This window comes from Schistocerca gregaria, chromosome 3 (assembly GCF_023897955.1).
Source record: "Schistocerca gregaria isolate iqSchGreg1 chromosome 3, iqSchGreg1.2, whole genome shotgun sequence".
NCBI classification, from domain to species: Eukaryota; Metazoa; Arthropoda; class Insecta; order Orthoptera; family Acrididae; genus Schistocerca; species Schistocerca gregaria.
Genome location: NC_064922.1, coordinates 956,228,979 through 956,246,954, shown reverse-complemented (window position 1 = coordinate 956,246,954; position 17,976 = coordinate 956,228,979). Strand labels below are relative to the sequence as shown.

Here is a 17,976-nt window from a genome sequence, read left to right as displayed (position 1 = left end):
CCAGTTTTTGGATAAGTTTATGTTTCTGAGAGTGGCATATGATAGAAAACTGGATCAGTTAACTGAGCAAGCTTGTTGACTGTTTCCTATTTAGGCTTTTATAACCTTAATTATACAACTTAATTGTATAATAATATAAGGAGTAAAGACAGCAATTCAGTGAACATTTGTTCAAGACTGTATATGAGAATGTAATGTAATGTAGAACTGTATGTTCAGCAACATCTTCTACTGAAAAATAGGAAAAAGAAACGATCCTCATTGAGATGAGAACTATGTTTCAACTTCAGTTACTTCATTTTAATCCTAATCTATACTCTAACTAATTAATGGAAAATACCATATAAAGATGTGAAACAATTACTAACAAAGAGATAGAGGAGCTGGCCAGTACTTACCTTGTTTCTAATCTATACTCTGTGTAATGCTAGAATGAGGGTTCTGAGTACTATTCCTTCTCTTGTGCCATTTGTTCCCCAATTTTTCCTTTTATTTTAGGTTCAGAAATATTTGTTGTCAGACACTTAACATTTGTCTTTTATTGGAATTCTTGGAAGTTTACAACTGTGGACTTCAACCTAGCCTATAGACTTTTGTGCGTGTTGTTCAGGCCAACAGAGCCATCTGTACACATCTCACAGCCAAATTCAGAGCTTCAATCTGCCCGTCTCTGTCATATACTTTTAAAACTCCATGGACACTGTCCTGGACTTCTTGGACTAGCGTTTTTCAGATTATGTGAATTGTGAATTGTGTTTTATTCATCTCATGACGTACATTTGCAATCCATTTGGTTTGCGTACAGGAGACATGTCAAAAATTTATAAAACAATTACAATGATTTTTACATTAATTAATGATAGCACTATAATAAATAACAACACTATAAGGATATTTCTTGGAACATGTAACACATTGTACCCAGCTCAAATTTCCAGATTGTCCTGCATGAATTCATCCACTGAGTAATAACACTTCATTGTCAGTACCTCATATAGCTTTCTTTTAAGTGAACCTAAATTCATCTGCATCAACTTGTTCCCTTTTAATTTATTAAAAATTTTCATTCCCATGTATTGAGGTCCCTGGGCAAACAGTCTGAGGCGGTGGGTGGGGAGCATAAAATTTTCTTTGTTTCTGGTATCATGTGAATGGACAAAATGGTTTCCCTCAAATAAGTCGCGTCTGGAGTACAAAAATATAATAATCTCATATATGTATAAGGATGGCAGAGTTAATATTTTGAGTTTCCTAAATAATGGTCGACATGGTTCTTTGTGATTGGCAGTGCACATATTTCGTATGATTTTTTTCTGTATTTTTAGTATCCGCACTATGTTTGTCGAGTTACCCCAAAAAACAATACCATACCTAATAATGGATTCAAAGTAGCTTGTATATGCTACTTTCCGCGTGTCAATGTCCGTTGCAGTTGATAATATTTGCATTGCAAATGCAAAGCTGCTCAATTTGTTTGCAAGGTATTCAATGTGTGCCTGCCACCTCAAATTTTCATCTACTTTTAGACCTAAGAATTTGACTGAGTCAGCTTCTTCTATAACTTGGTTGTTGTGTACAATCTTAATTTGCTCACATTTTGACTGTTTGGTTTTGAACTGCATCACGTGAGTCTTAGATATGTTTAGATTCAGCCCATTTAGCTGAAACCAAGTTTCTAAGGTACTGAGGGTACTGATCACAGATTTGAGAATTTTTTCTGAATCCTGATCTTCAACTAAGACAGAAGTATCATCTGCGAACAGAACTGATGGGGAGCTGATATTTAATGGTAAGTCATTAACATAAAAGAGAAATAGGACTGGGCCTAATATGGAGCCTTGTGGAACACCCTGAGTAATTTTTTTCCAGTCAGAAAAATAATATGCGCCATTTGAAGAAATGCTAACTCTTTGCTTTCTGTTGGATAAGTAGGATTTAAGCCATTGTAGGGCACTGCCGCCAATGCCATACTTTTCAAGTTTGTAAACAAGCAATGCGTGGTTTACGGAATCGAATGCCTTTGTGAGGTCGCAGAAAATTCCTGCCACCTTATTTCTCTTGTCTAATGACGTACTTATTTTCTCAATGAAACTGTTAACTGCATCTACGGTGTTTTTCCCTTGCTGAAAACCAAATTGATTGTTTAGAATAACAGAATATTTTGCAATGAAGTTTTGGATTTGAGCAACAGCAAGTTTTTCAAATATTTTAGATAGGACTGGGAGAATTGAGATAGGACGATAATTTCCCATGATCTCTCTTGATCCCTTCTTGAAGAGTGGTTTGACTTCAGCATATTTCAGTACCTCTGGGAAACAGCCCTCTTCAAAACATTGATTTATTATCTGAGCTAGTGGGTTTGCAATTCTATTGTGTACCACTTTAATAACTTTGGTGGGTATTCTATCCCAACCTGCAGATTTTTTGTTTCTTAATGTTAAAATAGCATTTTCTACATCCTCAAAAGAAACTTTTGAGAATTTTGTAAAGTTTTCAGAGTTTTTGCCTAGGCCAAAGGGATTTACTTTGTTGTGATAATCTGCTACATCTACATCAGATTTTGCTACATTTATAAAGAATTCATTAAAGTACTCTGGTATTTGAGTTGGATTTACAACAGTTTTTCCTTCAATGTCAATTTTTGGAATTTCTTGGTTACAGGCTTTAACACCTAACTCAGATTTAATGACTGACCACACAGCCTTTGTCTTATTTTTATGATTTAAAATTAACCTGTTGTTTGCCAGTTGTTTTGCTGCCTTGACAACTCTTTTAAATATGGTTTTATAGAGTCTAACATATTTAATGAAATTTATATCTTTATTATATTTTAGTTCTCTGTGCAGTTGCCTTTTCCTTACACTGGAAATTTTTATGCCCTGGGTAATCCACTTTACTGTATTTGTTATCTTATTGCTGCAGAGTCTAGGTGGAAATGTTTCATTAAAGTCTGCAAGAAAACTATTTAGGAATTTCTCAAAGTTTTTATCACTTGAGTTACCATAATCAAAAGGCCATGTTTTATCTCTTAGCTTCTCACTAAATGTTAGCAAGTTTTCTTTGCTAAAGTTCCTGCTCATATGGGTTCTTGTATGTGAAATGTTTGTGTCTGTCTGTGGCAGCTCAATAAACAATACATAATGATCTGAAATACCTAGATCTACACAAAATTTATACACATCTTCATATACATAATTAGTTAGAACATTGTCAATGCATGTTGCTGATTGCCCATTGTCCCTGGTAGATTCAAAGAAATTCAATTTGAAACCATATTTCTTAACTAAGTCAGTGAACCTTGAAGCTTGGCTACTATTACATGTGATATCAATATTAAAATCAGCAGCTATTACAACTTTTTTCTTTGTTTCTCTACAAAGGTCTTCTAGCATAATTTGAAGCTTAGATAAGAATAGTTCTGTTGTTGATGTCCCTGGAATTCTGTATATTGAGATTATTATAACATTTGCTAGCGAGTCCACTATTTCTACACAACAGCTCTCGAACACACATTCTTCATTTAAATAATTAAAACAGTTTCTGGTCTCATAATTTATGTCATTGTGTAGAAGTATACATGAGCCTCCACGTAACTTGTTTCTTCTACAAAAGCTACTTGCTAATCTGAAGTTCCCTATTTTGTTCAGAATTTTAATTGTCCCCTCAGTCAACCAGTGTTCATTTAAACAAACAACTTTAATATTTGCATATTCTGACAGAATGATTTCCAATTCATCTATTTTGGAGCTTTTATTATTAGAAGCATCAGTGTTTAAGCCATTTATATTCCAGTGGATAACATACCTACTTTGACTATTTCTTACAGGCTTTAGCATATTTCTTGCCAGATAATGGTTTGGTTTTTTCTTTCTTAATGCTACACACGTTTTTTCACCCCCATCACTACTTATAAGTTTCCCTTATTTTTTATGATCTGGCAAGTATCTAAGAACATCATATGAACTAAGTTAGCTAAGAATGCTCAAAGACTCACTCTGCAAGTAGACCTCCTCTACTTCCTAGAGAGTTCCTTCCACATAATTTTTGCAGTGAGAATCCTGTAATGATGTATATCTCAGACAGAGCCTTAACCACAGCCTTTAATTTTTGGGCGTCATGCTACAATAGGTCTGCATGGTGCCAGTAAGGTTGGGCCTAGATTTGTTTGACTGTAATTAGTTTTCAGTAAAATTACTGTGTGACAACAGCAGTGTAAATCAAAATAACACAGATTTTCTTAAGTGTGCTCCACATGCAGTCTAATGATCTGTTCCTACGTATTTCAAAATGAAGGAAAAATGAATACTCTTCTACCAACAGCTGAAGTAGAAGCAATGGGAGAGGGCTGTCCCCTTAAGATTTTTTGTCTAAGAGACCCATAAAATGGAAAGTTTATATGTATGTGTGTGTGTGTGTGTGTGTGTGTGTGTGTGTGTGAGAGAGAGAGAGAGAGAGCACATTGTGGAATTAGAATTTTTGATCTATGGAATGCAGAGAAATTTGTAACATTATACAGCTTAGATCTTATAGTTCCTGATGATGAGAGCTGTTGCAAAATGACGTTAGTTTAAGTTAACGGAATGCTGTGTGATTATATCCATACATAGTTTTGAGGCCATTTAGAAGGAACAGAAGTTTTCATTTGTAATGCTTTTAATCAGCTTCTCTAGAAAGTTCTATGAGAACTGAATTAAGTAAGAATACATCCAGCTTTTAACTGAATATATACAGTTTTGTGGAAATATAAATAATGTTAAAGGCATGATTGCCACTTCCAATAGGTAATATCACACAGAACTAACTTTGCTAATTTTTGGATTGCAGTTATGAAAAGTTTTCAAATACAAGAAAATCAAAATACGACCTTGAAACAATATGTAAAGTGTTATAGGGAAAAGCACAGGGAAGCTGTAATTGCTGCAAAAAAGAAGCACAGTGATTCATAAATCGGAAAGGGTAATAAAAAATGAAATCAATGTGGAAAGTTATTAATAATCATACAGGCAAACATGAAAATGGCAATTAATAAAATCACCATAAAACACAGAAATGAAATTGTTGATGATCCACTTCTAATAGCTAACATATGTAATGAGCATTATATTAATGTAGCCCTAAACCTGATCACAAGTAAAGGTCATCCAAAGACAAAGTAAAAGCTCTAATAAATGAAAGGATAATGTACTTGTATCCCATAGCACCCGAAGAAGTATAAAGGGCTATCAGTAAACTAAAGACTAAAATGACCTGGGGATTTGACAGTATCCCTGAAAAAACTGATAAAGTTGTCTCTCAGCTTGTGGACATAATCAATGACTCCTTTGAAACTGGTGTGCTTCCAAGTAAATTTAAGTGGTCAACAGTAATACCAATTTATAAAAGTAGTGACATGTTTGACATTAAAAATTCAGACCACTGTCATTACGAAAGTAATTGAAAAAATAATGTATGACAGATTGCTTGACTCCTCAAACAAAAATAAAATTCTTGTAAATGCACAGAGTGGTTACAGATAATGCAAACCTATGAAAATGACTCACTTCAATTTTTTAAAACTTGTTTACAAAGCTATTGAGAGCAAGGAACTGATCTGTGGCTTGTTTTTTGATCTTTTCAAAGTGTTTGATTTTATAAATCATAATCTATTACTGTCAAAACTATATAATTATGGTGTCCATGGTGTTTCCTATGAGTGGTTCAAGTCATATTTAGCTGAGTGCAAATTTCTCAGGATGGTAATGTGTACCATTTTGAACATAAATGAGTTAATTACGTGGTCCTCCAGGGCTTGGTATTGGGACCATTGTTATTCTTGGTTTTTATTAATGATCTACGGCAACAATTTTCAACAGCTGATATTATATTATTTGCTGATGACACCAGCTTCTTTATAAGAGGGAAGAATATTATGAGATGCAGAAAAAAAAACTGACAGAACAGCAGAAGTGGCTGAAAAGTGGTTCAAATATTACTGTCTAGGTTATTTATTTATTTTATCCATCTTTCAGCATTAACATTCAATCAATTCCATCAGAATAATTACAGATATTTGTACATTATGTTTTACATAGCAAAATATTTCATGGCAAAAATATAGCAGTATTGTACCCTACAGCTTATAACTGCCTTGTCGCTGACAAGAAACTGTATAGATGAACTTCAACCATAAACGGAACAAAATTAGGATCAATGAAAAATTCACATTATCAAGTAGCCAAATTCAGCAAAAGAATCACATAATTTTTGTTTGTATTATGGGGGGATGAGCATCTATGATGGGAAAAATGTGTAGAAATGCTTAACAAAAAGTTTAGCAAGTACTGTAACGTATTAAGAATGCTTAAGGATTGCTGCACTACCGAAACAGTATTAAGTGCTTGTTACGTCTACATGCATGGTCTACTGAGGTCTAGTATAGTATTTGGGGCGTATTTTCTGTTTTGTTAAAGATAGCTAACTTCCTCATTACAAAGTAATGTAAAATCAATTTATTAAAAATTACTTGCAAATATGTTCTCTTGACCTATCCAATATCGTATATACAACCTGACAATTCTATGATTTGTGTTAACTGTTTTGTTTAAGATAGATAATTTCCTTGGTACAAAATAATATAAAAAACAATTTGTAAAAATTACTTGTAAAAATGCTCTCTTGACCTGTCCAATATCATATGTACAGCTGTACAATACTATGATTGCCTGGATCAATAAAAATACAATACAATACAAATACCTCTTTTGCAAAGCAGTCTTTTAAACTTCAAAAGGAAGTTGTAAGATAAATAAATGATGTTGCTTACAGAGAATCGTGTAGAAGTATCTTTAAGGAATCAAGAATCATGGCCTTATCACCCATACTTGTATTTGAAAGTATCTGCTTCATTGAAAACTATCAAGTTTCAGCTTTGAATAGCGAGATCCACAATTATCAAACAAGGAACGGGGAAAACAAGAAAAACTAAAAGACTCCACTATCCAAACAATGAACAGTGTAGAACAAGCTAATTATAAACAAAGAAAAGACAGTAGCACTGAACTTATACAATCTAAAAGGAAGGCACCACCCAAACATACAAATAGAACTAAGGGACACAGTTCTTGAAAGTGTTGACAGCACAAAATTTCTGGGACTCTGGCTCCAGAACGACACAAAAATAGGAGGTACACATTGAATATTTGCAAAGAAAACTAACCAAAACCAGCTAAATGATAATGATCTTAAAAACTTGTTGCAGCAAAGCCAGCCTGTTAAATGTATACTACTCCTATGTGCATTCTGTAATTAAATATAGCATAATCTTCTGAGGGAATGTAACAACAAATATGAAACTTTTCAGGATGCAAAAGAGAATGTTAAGAATTATTGTGAAGGGGGAAGCAATAGGAAATCATGCAGATCCATATTCAAAAAAACTGTCAGTTCTTGCCCTTCCTTTCATTTTTATCTATGAAATGTCAGTTTTCATCAAACAATATATTGATAGACACCCATATATCATATTAAAAAAATGAAGATACACATGCATCAATACAAGACAAAAATCTGATTTTCATATGAAACAGGTGAGAACATAATTGTGCCAAAAAGGCACTCTACATACTGGGATAAAAATGTACAATAATCTGCCTAACCATATTAAATCAGCAAGTAAATTCAGTAGTTTTAAGGATGAACTAAAGACATATTTAATAGATAATTGCATTTATGGTCTGACAGAGTACCTAGAAACCAAACAACAAAAATAAAGATGCATTATGAATATTCTACATTGTATGGTGCCTCTAATGTTTGTTGTATATATGATTCTTTCCCAAATTACTTAAATATCTAGCCCTTAGAGATGCAATACAAACTGTATTTTATCTTGTAAAGATCTAACCATGTCCAATATCCTTATCTATATTCTACACATGTAGTATTAGAAGGACTAAATAAATAAGTAGATAACTATCATAGGGATGTGCACAGAAAATCAATATATCAGGACAGAGTTGTTTACAAACCAAAAATTCTCTACAGTGCATTGCCTGATAACATCAAAAAAATACCAAACATTAATACATTTAAAAAAAAGAGCTAAAAATCTTGTAACAAACAACAGTATCTACAGCACTAATAAATACCTGGAACTTTGCTCAAATCTGTAGGTCTGCCTCATAATCCCTCTAAACAAAAATTCACAATCATCAAAGTATTAATAGATAAAACTAAACTTCTTTCATCATTGTATGTATCTAATTATGCACCTAACTTTTGTGCTATATGACATTGTAATTCTGTCAGAGACAGCAAAGGACTTGGAAGAGCAGTTGAACGGAATGGACAGTGTCTTGAAAGGAGTATATAAGATGATCATCAACAAAAGCAAAACGAGGATAATCGAATGTAGTCAAATTAAGTCGGGTGATGCTGAGGGTATTAGATTGGTTTTTCAGAGAAGGCTGTATATAGCTTAACAACACTAACTTGTAAGAATTACTTAGTTTAGTTGTTATCACTTACATACTTATGTTGTTTTCTTTAATTTTTTTTAAAGAAATAAAGCAAGAAAGATGACATTTTAAAAAGATATTTTGATATTAAGGTATACAAATAGATACATTAACATACAGAAGCTAACAGGATATATAATGGTAATTATGTGGTTTTTCAAGCTCATGTGTATTCAATTTGTACAGACTATGAGATTTCAATAATTACTGTTTTATTTGTAATGGCTACCCATATCTTGAATAACTGTGCTCCTACGATTAACTCTAACTGTATTTTAGGTACCAGCATTTTATTATCTGCACAGCTAGTCACTATTGTAATTCATTTTCTGTATTTCTGCATGTGCTTTTTAATGTGATAACATTTTTTATTTGTTTTTATTTTCCTCTTATGAAAATGAAGATAAACATATCTATATTAGTGGTAATTGCTTAAATCAGTTGTTGAAGTCATTGCTTGCATTCATCTTTCATACAGGAATTCTGTTAATGAACTGTATTTATAAAATTTAAAAATAAGAGAATTCTTTTGGCATAACCCAGGAATCTTAAGTGGGAAAATAACAGTAGTACGGTATTCTTATTATACTGACAATAGCACAAAAGTTCACTTGCAAAAATTAATGCACAAATCACTGCATTCAAACTTCCAGCAAAGAAATTGCCACACCTTCAGCTGTGTAAACCTTGAATGGTGTAACGTATTCTAAATGCTCTGCTAACATTGCTGACCTTGAGCTATAGAGATAGTAGTGGGTTTGTGTGTAGCTTATTCAATAAGGCATGGGCTGCTGACCAGCCTGTGCAACTGCAAATTGTGAGTACTTCAAGTTATTGATGCCCTTGACAGCAGCGCACAATACATGATGTTTTAATCATAAATACATTATCCTTGCAGACTGATGTAGCATTTCAGTAATAAAGGTGTCCTGTGTCCAGATAATAACCTCAGTACATTTGATGAACTAAAAGTGCTTGGATTTTTCCTGCTGTGGTTTACACCAGGAATGTATTATTTTATACTAGAAGTTATAAGCAATGTACTGAACAACATTGTATGAAACATAAGAAACAGTATATGTGTTTATTGACATACATAAATGTAGTGACACACTCAGTTTTTAAGAAGTTTGCAAATTATCTTGGAGGCATGAGACACATTTGAGGTATTCTGTTTTGAGGAAAAGGAGCAGGTATCATTTTTTTTACTCGTATCAAAGTTAAACATTAATGAATAGGCACACAAGTAAAAGACTTATGGACACTTCTACATAATCTTTAAACTACTGACTGGTACCATTCTGAAGGAATTGCAAATAATACAGAACAAATAAAAGTTTGCAAGAGAATTAAATTTTTTTGTACACAATTTTTGCAAAACTCATCATCATAATTTAAAATACAGTGTGTCAGATATCTTATATTTTTTGTTACAGAGTTCGCCGTGTAAGAGGAAGCATGCCTGGAACGGGATTAAGGATTCGTACTTTGCATGTGCGGGATATTCGTTTTCCCACATCCTTAGGTGCTCATGGCTCAGATGCTATGGTAATTCAATAACTTATTTAATAAAATATTTGTTTGTGAAGTTAGTTATGTGTGTGCTAGTAATGTAATGGGCTTTTATAAAGAGTGCACCATTTATTCATACAAAATTTTGTAGTTCATTTCTTTGCTGCATTTGCATTGTTTTTACAGTTGATACAAAGCCAGTGTTCTGCATACAGTATGGTCTAAAATTAATGGCCAGTCTCCTATAGCACAACAGTAAGTGCTGTTCTGAGCCAATACCAGTGGGATTCATCCTACAAGCATTTAGCATTGAACATGTTTATTCCAAAGTGTTCTTAAGTTTATAAGTGCTTAGTTTTACAGCTTCACAGCTGATTCACATCTTATGAGCTGAAGGTTATATACATTATATTAGGCATTTCAAGTGCTTGTAAAAGGTACTGTTTTCAACTGAGCAGATCAAGTAGTTGCACTACATTCAGTAAGTAAGTGTTCATTTATTTGTTCGTGTTTCTTTAAAGTGCATGAACACTATGCCTACTATGGCACCCTCTCATTATTACTTTATTACTATATCTTCATTGTTTACCAACCATGGCTGGACAGACTGCGTCACAAATACAATGTTTATCAACTAACATTTATACAACACCATATACAAAATTTATATTACAAATAAAGAAAATATTTATGCAGTGCACAAAAACACATAGAACATAGAGAAAATAAAACATAACTAAACAGGGAAGTAAAACTTCATAGCAGCAAATGAAAATACCATAAAGCAAAATGTTTACAAAACCATGTAGATCACACACATAAAGTTTTGTTTTGGCAAAATATGCACTTTAAGTAAAACACAAAATTAAATGTGCAGTTAACTGAGAACATAAAAAGAAGATTAAATTTAGGCAAAATTATGTATAAAACATAACAATATTTATTATTTTGCCCACTTACTAGAACCACTGTTTAAAAACTCTTCCAAGGAATACAGTGGATGTTGTATGAGTGTTTCCGAGTTTCAGTATTCTGCTTGATAATTTTATTTTATTTATTTATTTTTCTGTTACATAGATCCTTGATGTGCATATATCGCTAGGGTGTAGAATGTGTCAGATTATCACAGTAATAACCATCTGTATAAAACATTTTTTACATTTTGGAATGAACATCAAAAGGAAGTAGCCCTGACATTTTTATATCTATTTTTTTTTATTTGCAAGGGATTAGTATACATTGGGATTCAGACAATACTCTGTGTATGCTAACAAATCATTGTGGTAGCAATGAAATGTAGACATTGTAAGGAAAACTGTAATATCCACATAAATGGAATATTTGGTTTCCCTAAAGACAGCATCAATGAAAAACTCTATGAGGGTGATAAATATTACAGGATTGTAGATTTATCATATTTCCAAAGTAAAAGAAGCTCTGAAATAAGTAGCAGCTCTCTAAAGAGCAGTCATTATAAATAACTTGAGGTTTTCAGATCTTTTTGACTTGGATTATATTGAATGAATAGTAACAGTTTCTTCCAATTTAATTGACTATAACATTACTTGTAGTAAAATACTCTTATCAACAGTTGACAACAGATTTATGTAAATATATATTAAAAACAAAGATTCCAAGACTTACCAAGCGGGAAAGCGCCGGTAGACAGGCACAATAAAATAACACACACACACAAAATTTCGAGCTTTCGCAACCGGCGGCCGCTTCGTCAGGAAAGAGGGAAGGAAAAGGAAAGATGAAAGGATGTGGGTTTTAAGGGAGAGGGTAAGGAGTCATTCCAATCCCGGGAGTGGAAAGACTTACCATATAGGGAAAAAAGGATAGGTATATACTCGTGCATACACACACACACACACATATTCATCCATCCATACATACACAGACACAAGCAGACATATTTAAAGGCAAAGAGTTTGGGCAGGGATGTCAGTCGAGGCGGAAGTTTGGAGGCAAAGATGATGTTGAATGACAGGTGAGGTATGAGTGGCGGCAACTTGAAATTAGCGGAGATTGAGGCCTGGTGGATAACAAGAAGAGAGGATATATTGAAGGGCAAGTTCCCATCTCTGGAGTTCTGATAGGTTGGTGTCAGTGGGAAGTATCCAGATGACCCGGATGGTGTAACACTATGCCAAGATGTGCTGGCCGTGCACCAAGGCATGTTTAGCCACAGGGTGATCCTCATTACCAACAAACACTGTCTGCCTGTGTCCATTCATGCGAATGGACAGTTTGTTGCTGGTCATTCCCACATAGAAAGCGTCACAGTGTAGGCAGGTCAGTTGGTAAATCATGTGGGTGCTTTCACATGTGGCTCTGCCTTTGATCGTGTGCACCTTCCGGGTTACAGGACTGGAGTAGGTGGTGATGGGAGGGTACATAGGACAGGTTTTACACCAGGGGCGGTTACAAGGGTAGGAGCCAGAGGGTAGGAAAAGTGGTTTGGGGATTTCATAGGGATGAACCAAGAGGTTACGAAGGTTAGGTGGGCGGCGGAAAGACACTCTTGGTGGAGTGGGGAGGATTTCGTGAAGGATGGATCTCATTTCGGGGCAGGATTTTAGGAAGTCGTATCCCTGATGGAGAGCCACATTCAGAGTCTGATCAAGTCCCGGGAAGTATCCTGTCACATGTGGGGCACTTTTGGGGTTCTTCTGTGAGAGGTTCTGGGTTTGAGGGGATGAGGAAGTGGCTCTGGTTATTTGCTTCTGTACCAGGTCGGGAGGGTAGTTGCGGGATGCACAACCTCTTGGTTCATCCCTATGAAATCCCCAAACCACCTTCCCTACCCTCTGACTCCTACCCTTGTAACCGCCCCCGGTGTAAAACCTGTCCTATGCACCCTCCCACCACCACCTACTCCAGTCCTGTAACCAGGACAGGAAGGTGTACACGATTAAAGGCAGAGCCACGTGTGAAAGCACCCACGTGATTTACCAACTGCCCTGCCTACACTGTGACGCTTTCTATGTGGGAATGACCAGCAACAAACTGCCCATTCACATGAATGGACACAGGCAGACAGTGTTTGTTGGTAATGAGGATCACCCTGTGGCTAAACATGCCTTGGTGCACGGCCAGCACATCTTGGCACAGTGTTACCCCATACGGGTTATCTGGATACTTCCCACCAACACCAACCTATCCGAACTCTGGAGATGGGAACTTGCCCTTCAATATATCCTCTCTTCTCGTTATCCACCAGGCCTCAATCTCCGCTAATTTCAAGTTGCCGCCACTCATACCTCACCTGTCATTCAACATCATCTTTGCCTCCACACTTCCGCCTCGACTGACATCTCTGCCCAAACTCTTTGCCTTTAAATATGTCTGCTTGTGTCTGTGTATGGATGGATGGTGTGTGTGGCTGTGTGTGTATGCGCGAGTATATACTTATCCTTTTTTACCCCTAAGGTAAGTCTTTCCGCTCCCGGGATTGGAATGACTCCTTACCCTCTCCCTTAAAACCTACATCCTTTCATCTTTCCTCTTCCTTCCCTCTTTCCTGACGAAGCAGCCGCCGGTTGCGAAAGCTCGAAATTTTGTGTGTGTGTGTGTTTGTGTATTATTTTATTGTGCCTGTTTACTGGCGCTTTCCTCTTGGTAAGTCTTGGAATCTTTGTTTTTAATCTATTTTTCCCATGCGGAAGTTTCTTTCTATTTTATTTACATCATTGATTTATATAAAAAGTAATACAAGCTAGGAACTCTTTCACCAAGCAAAATAAAGGGGATGATGAAAGTAGGGCAGTACCAATGAGTGTGAAAATCAATGTTGAAATGGCAGCAACACATGAGGTATAGTAAAAGAGAGGAGAGAAAAAGGAAAGAAGAGTCAAATGGTGCAGAAAGGAATGGAAAGGATAGACACGAGAAACAACATTGAAGTAGAAATGAGAATTAAAAACGCAGTGAAAAATCTTTTGTAATAATTAAAAACCAAGAGCAAAATCCTTAATCCTTTTGTAACAAAAGAAAAAAACTTGTCAAACATATCAGACTCAATATGAGTATCACCTACTGCATTCCGCCACCCACACATCATCTTTTATCAAATTGAGTCGATGATTCATCTTCCTTAATCTCCCCAAATTTGAATTAAGATCCACAAAACTACACAATGTGGATCTTCACAAGTAATCTAGAATAATCATTATAGAGCCAATCATTGTAAGCCACATTTATTTGGGTGACTGATCAAGGTGGCACTGTGGGTAGCATACTGAACTCATATTTGGATGGAAGATGGTTCAAATCTGTGTTCGATCATTCTGATTTATGTTTTCCCTGATTGCCGTAAATTGCTCCAGGTAAATGTTTTGATCATTTCTTTGCAAGGGCATGGCCCATTTTCTGCCCCATCCTTGAAACAGCTTGTGATCTGTCTCTAATCACTTCACAGTAAACCGATGTTAAACCCTAATCTTCCTCCCTTTTTTGATATATTTGATAATGTGATGAATACAAAACACAGAAGGCTATGCAGCAATGAGAGAGAAGAAGTGGAACAGGTAATTCACGTGCCTGTATTTGCAACAGTACATACATAAGTTTGTGGTAGTTATAAGTGTTCACCCCAAAGCTTTCATCTTCAGCTTTCACTATATAACCACACCTAATTATTTATGCCTTTCATCAAGGATTCTCCATGTTCACACGCTTCTGTCGGAATTGAGATTCGATACAATAATTCATAACTTAAAGAAATCTCTTTTAGAGCTAGCCCATGAGAAGTACCACCGAACATTATGGGAGTGAAATGTGTTTTGCCATAGCTTTAGAACAGTGTAAACTGCTTCCATACTTGGAAGAAAAATTATTCATTCTGATATTCCTATTGATGCTGACAATCTGTCATCATTGTCAGATGGTCCATTCTGAACTCATGTTTATTCACATTTTCCACTCAATGAACAATGTCACCATCTATTCAGGTCTTCTTAGATGTCGTGTGCATACATATAACCCCATAGTGCATTAAAGCTTAACACTTCACAATATATATTATGCAAACAGCAGTATGTAATCAAAGATAGTTACTGATGTTCCCAAAAAAGATTTTTGAAAAAAATTGTGTATCAATGAAAAATTTTTGCATTAGAAAAAATAGTGTGTAAATGGACAGCGAAAAATTAATTTACGAAGTGACCTACTTCAAGCAGAAAATGAGAAGTAGTAAATTGTATTGTGTGTCCTCTAATGAGGCCACTGATTCAGCAATGAATTTCTTTTGAATAATGTTCTTTAAGACTCAATGCTTTTAAATCTAAGTGTTACATTTAACCTTACCTTTCATTAGTAATAAATAGGATTGTTTATTTCCATTTTCAGCACACAGATCCAGACTATTCTTGCGCGTATGTTATCATTTATACTGACCGAGAAATTGAAGGTCACGGCTTAACCTTCACTTGTGGCCGTGGGACTGAAATAGGTAAGCTGTTTGTGCCTGTCTGATAATCACTGCTGTATTTTTTTATGTCTTAGTTTTTTTTTCATTCACTGCCATGTGGATTCACACATTTTTCAGTTAATTGCTTCTTGCCACCTCAGTGCAACAAACAAAGAATTAGAATTACATGCATTTCATTGTTAGGGCTTTCATCATTATTCGTATCTATGAAGGATTAGCCGTTGTGTGGATGTAGGCGCATTTTATGATATGAGTACAAGGTGAAAATTTTGCTGCTTAACTTTGAGGTGGTGATGATATCAAAGAATTTTTGTTTCTGCATTGTACAATATCATAAATCAAATATCAATTTGATTTGCAAATAAATCATATGTAGCTTGAGCTGCAGAATAGTTTTATTTATATGGCTTTTCAAAGTAATAATATTGTTTGTAAATACAGGATGAGTCAGGAGAAAATGTACATGCTTTGAGGACTGATAGTATTAGCGATTCTGAACAAAAAACTACATATGGAAATATGCCCTATTCTGATTGGTTCCCAAGACAGAACACATTTAATATACATTATTATTTCTTTTGTATTATTCAAACATTGTCATTGTTTACAACATACCACAATAGTGTAGAGCAGGTTAAGACAAACAGTTTGATGCAGAACACTCACAGTCTAGCAACTCGGAAAACTACTTCATATTGGTCCACAAGCTACATCACAAGCACATCGCACAAGATTTTGTGTTTTCTTGCATTTTCTTCACACAATTTATTAGTCCTAGAGAAAAAAAAAATGAATAGCTCCCTTTTTGTACAGGATTCAATGTACTTTACTTTTGTACTTTGACATGTTTTCACTGGTGGCTCAGTTTTCGAGTTACTCAAGAAAAATGGAATAAGTGATATTAAATATGTCCTATCTCAGAAATCATTCAGAGTAGGAATACATCCATACGAAATCTTCTGTTCAGAATGACTAATGCTATCACCCATCAAAGCATGCACCTTTCCCTCCGACTCACCCTATGTATTGAAAACAAATTTAAATTCGTGCAGTGATAAAACTGATACAAACTTGGTGAATAGATGTAAGGAGTCTGCTCATTCTTTTCCAATGGTTAAGAAATAAGCATCGTAATTCACCATGGCAATACTTCTCATGAAGATGATCCACAATCAGATCATCCAAATTTTTAACCATAAATTGACCATATTGGATTCATGTTTTCCTACTTTTCTGTGGTGCAAGCCTGTGACAGGGCTATCGGCCTGACTGTAGGTAAAGTCTTTCATTGCCACAGCCTTAGGAGCTAAAAGGTGGTTAGCCGATAGTCCCAGCCATCTTTTAGCCTTGGGAAACATCCCCAATACTCATTTCATTGCAGACTGAGTGGATCTGGACAGACTGGAATGAGAAAACTCCCTGCCCCTATCTGAGGTTGAACCCGGGACCTCCAGGACCAGAGTCTGATGCTCTACCCATAGGCTACCACGCATGTTTATGTCAGTTAAATTCAATCAAGTAAATTAAAGAGAAAGCTGCTACCTCCCCAGTTATATTAAATAGATGTTCTTTATATTTTATTGGAAGTTTAATATTTATTTGATTAAACTGGTACTTTTCAGGGAAAACAGTAACTTACATTTCTAAATACTGTGTCATGCCTACGCTGCCTTACTACATGTCATACAGGTGCAATGAACACTGTTACATGCCACAGCTTTTCAATCCTTGAATTTAGACATTCAGACAATATGCTAAATTTTCTTGTGAGCTGGCTGGAATTCTCAATTTTGGCTTTATGTTAGATGGAGACTTGTTGAATACCTTGGCACTAGAGTGCATACCCTAGGCAAGAAGGCAAAGTCTACATCAAAATTATTTTTGTATTAGTGTAGTGACTGTGTAGATCTCATTTCAGCTGAAACTAATTTTTATTGTCAGCAACAAAAACCATTAAAAAATAAATATAATGGGAAGCGAGTGTAAGAATTTCAAGATCTTTAAAGAGGCAGCTGTAAGATGTATTGTTATCTACTTTACACAATATTCTTACTGTTCACTTCTGCTGAATAAGCACTTTATTTACTACAAGTGCACAGCACCAGAAGAGAATTATGTAAGACAACAAAGAGTGTAAGTATGCAAAATGAACTAAAACTCTTGTTGCTACATTAATACAGTGAGACTAACAATTTAATGAGGTGACTCAATACAGCTGTCATGAATTTAAAGAATTGCCTGTCTGCCATGAGCTGTAGAAATTTATTACTCATATTCTACCAGTTTTGGTGTCATAGTTGTAGTAACTCACGAGTTACAACACATGCTGCCTACAGTGTGCGTAAGTTTGGACACAACAGCAAGTCAAAGTGTATGCTAACATTCAAAGAGCACATCTGTAGCTATTCGAGGCAACCACCAGGGTCAGCCCAGTCATTGACCACCATCACCTGGTTCGCTGTGCACGTGCGCCACTACACCATCTGAAAGGGTAGCATCTTCATAAGGCTATCCATGGTCCTCTGGGCCCCAAGT

The 17,976-nt window shown here is 35.3% G+C and overlaps 1 protein-coding gene across 3 annotated transcripts in view; it reads left to right on the top strand.

Moving 5' to 3' along the window:
* Nucleotides 1-17,976, top strand: part of LOC126355949 (mitochondrial enolase superfamily member 1-like) — a 94,275-nt gene that overhangs the window by 21,856 nt on the left and 54,443 nt on the right. For 2 of the 3 annotated variants that reach the window (XM_050006536.1, XM_050006534.1), the window contains exons 2-3: nt 9,932-10,043; nt 15,360-15,462. In XM_050006536.1, the coding sequence (XP_049862493.1) occupies nt 9,954-10,043; nt 15,360-15,462 (193 nt within the window). In that variant the 5' untranslated portion in view covers nt 9,932-9,953. Of the gene's footprint in view, nt 1-9,223; nt 9,313-9,931; nt 10,044-15,359; nt 15,463-17,976 lie in introns of those variants that run through there. The other variant, XM_050006535.1, reaches the window with a different exon arrangement.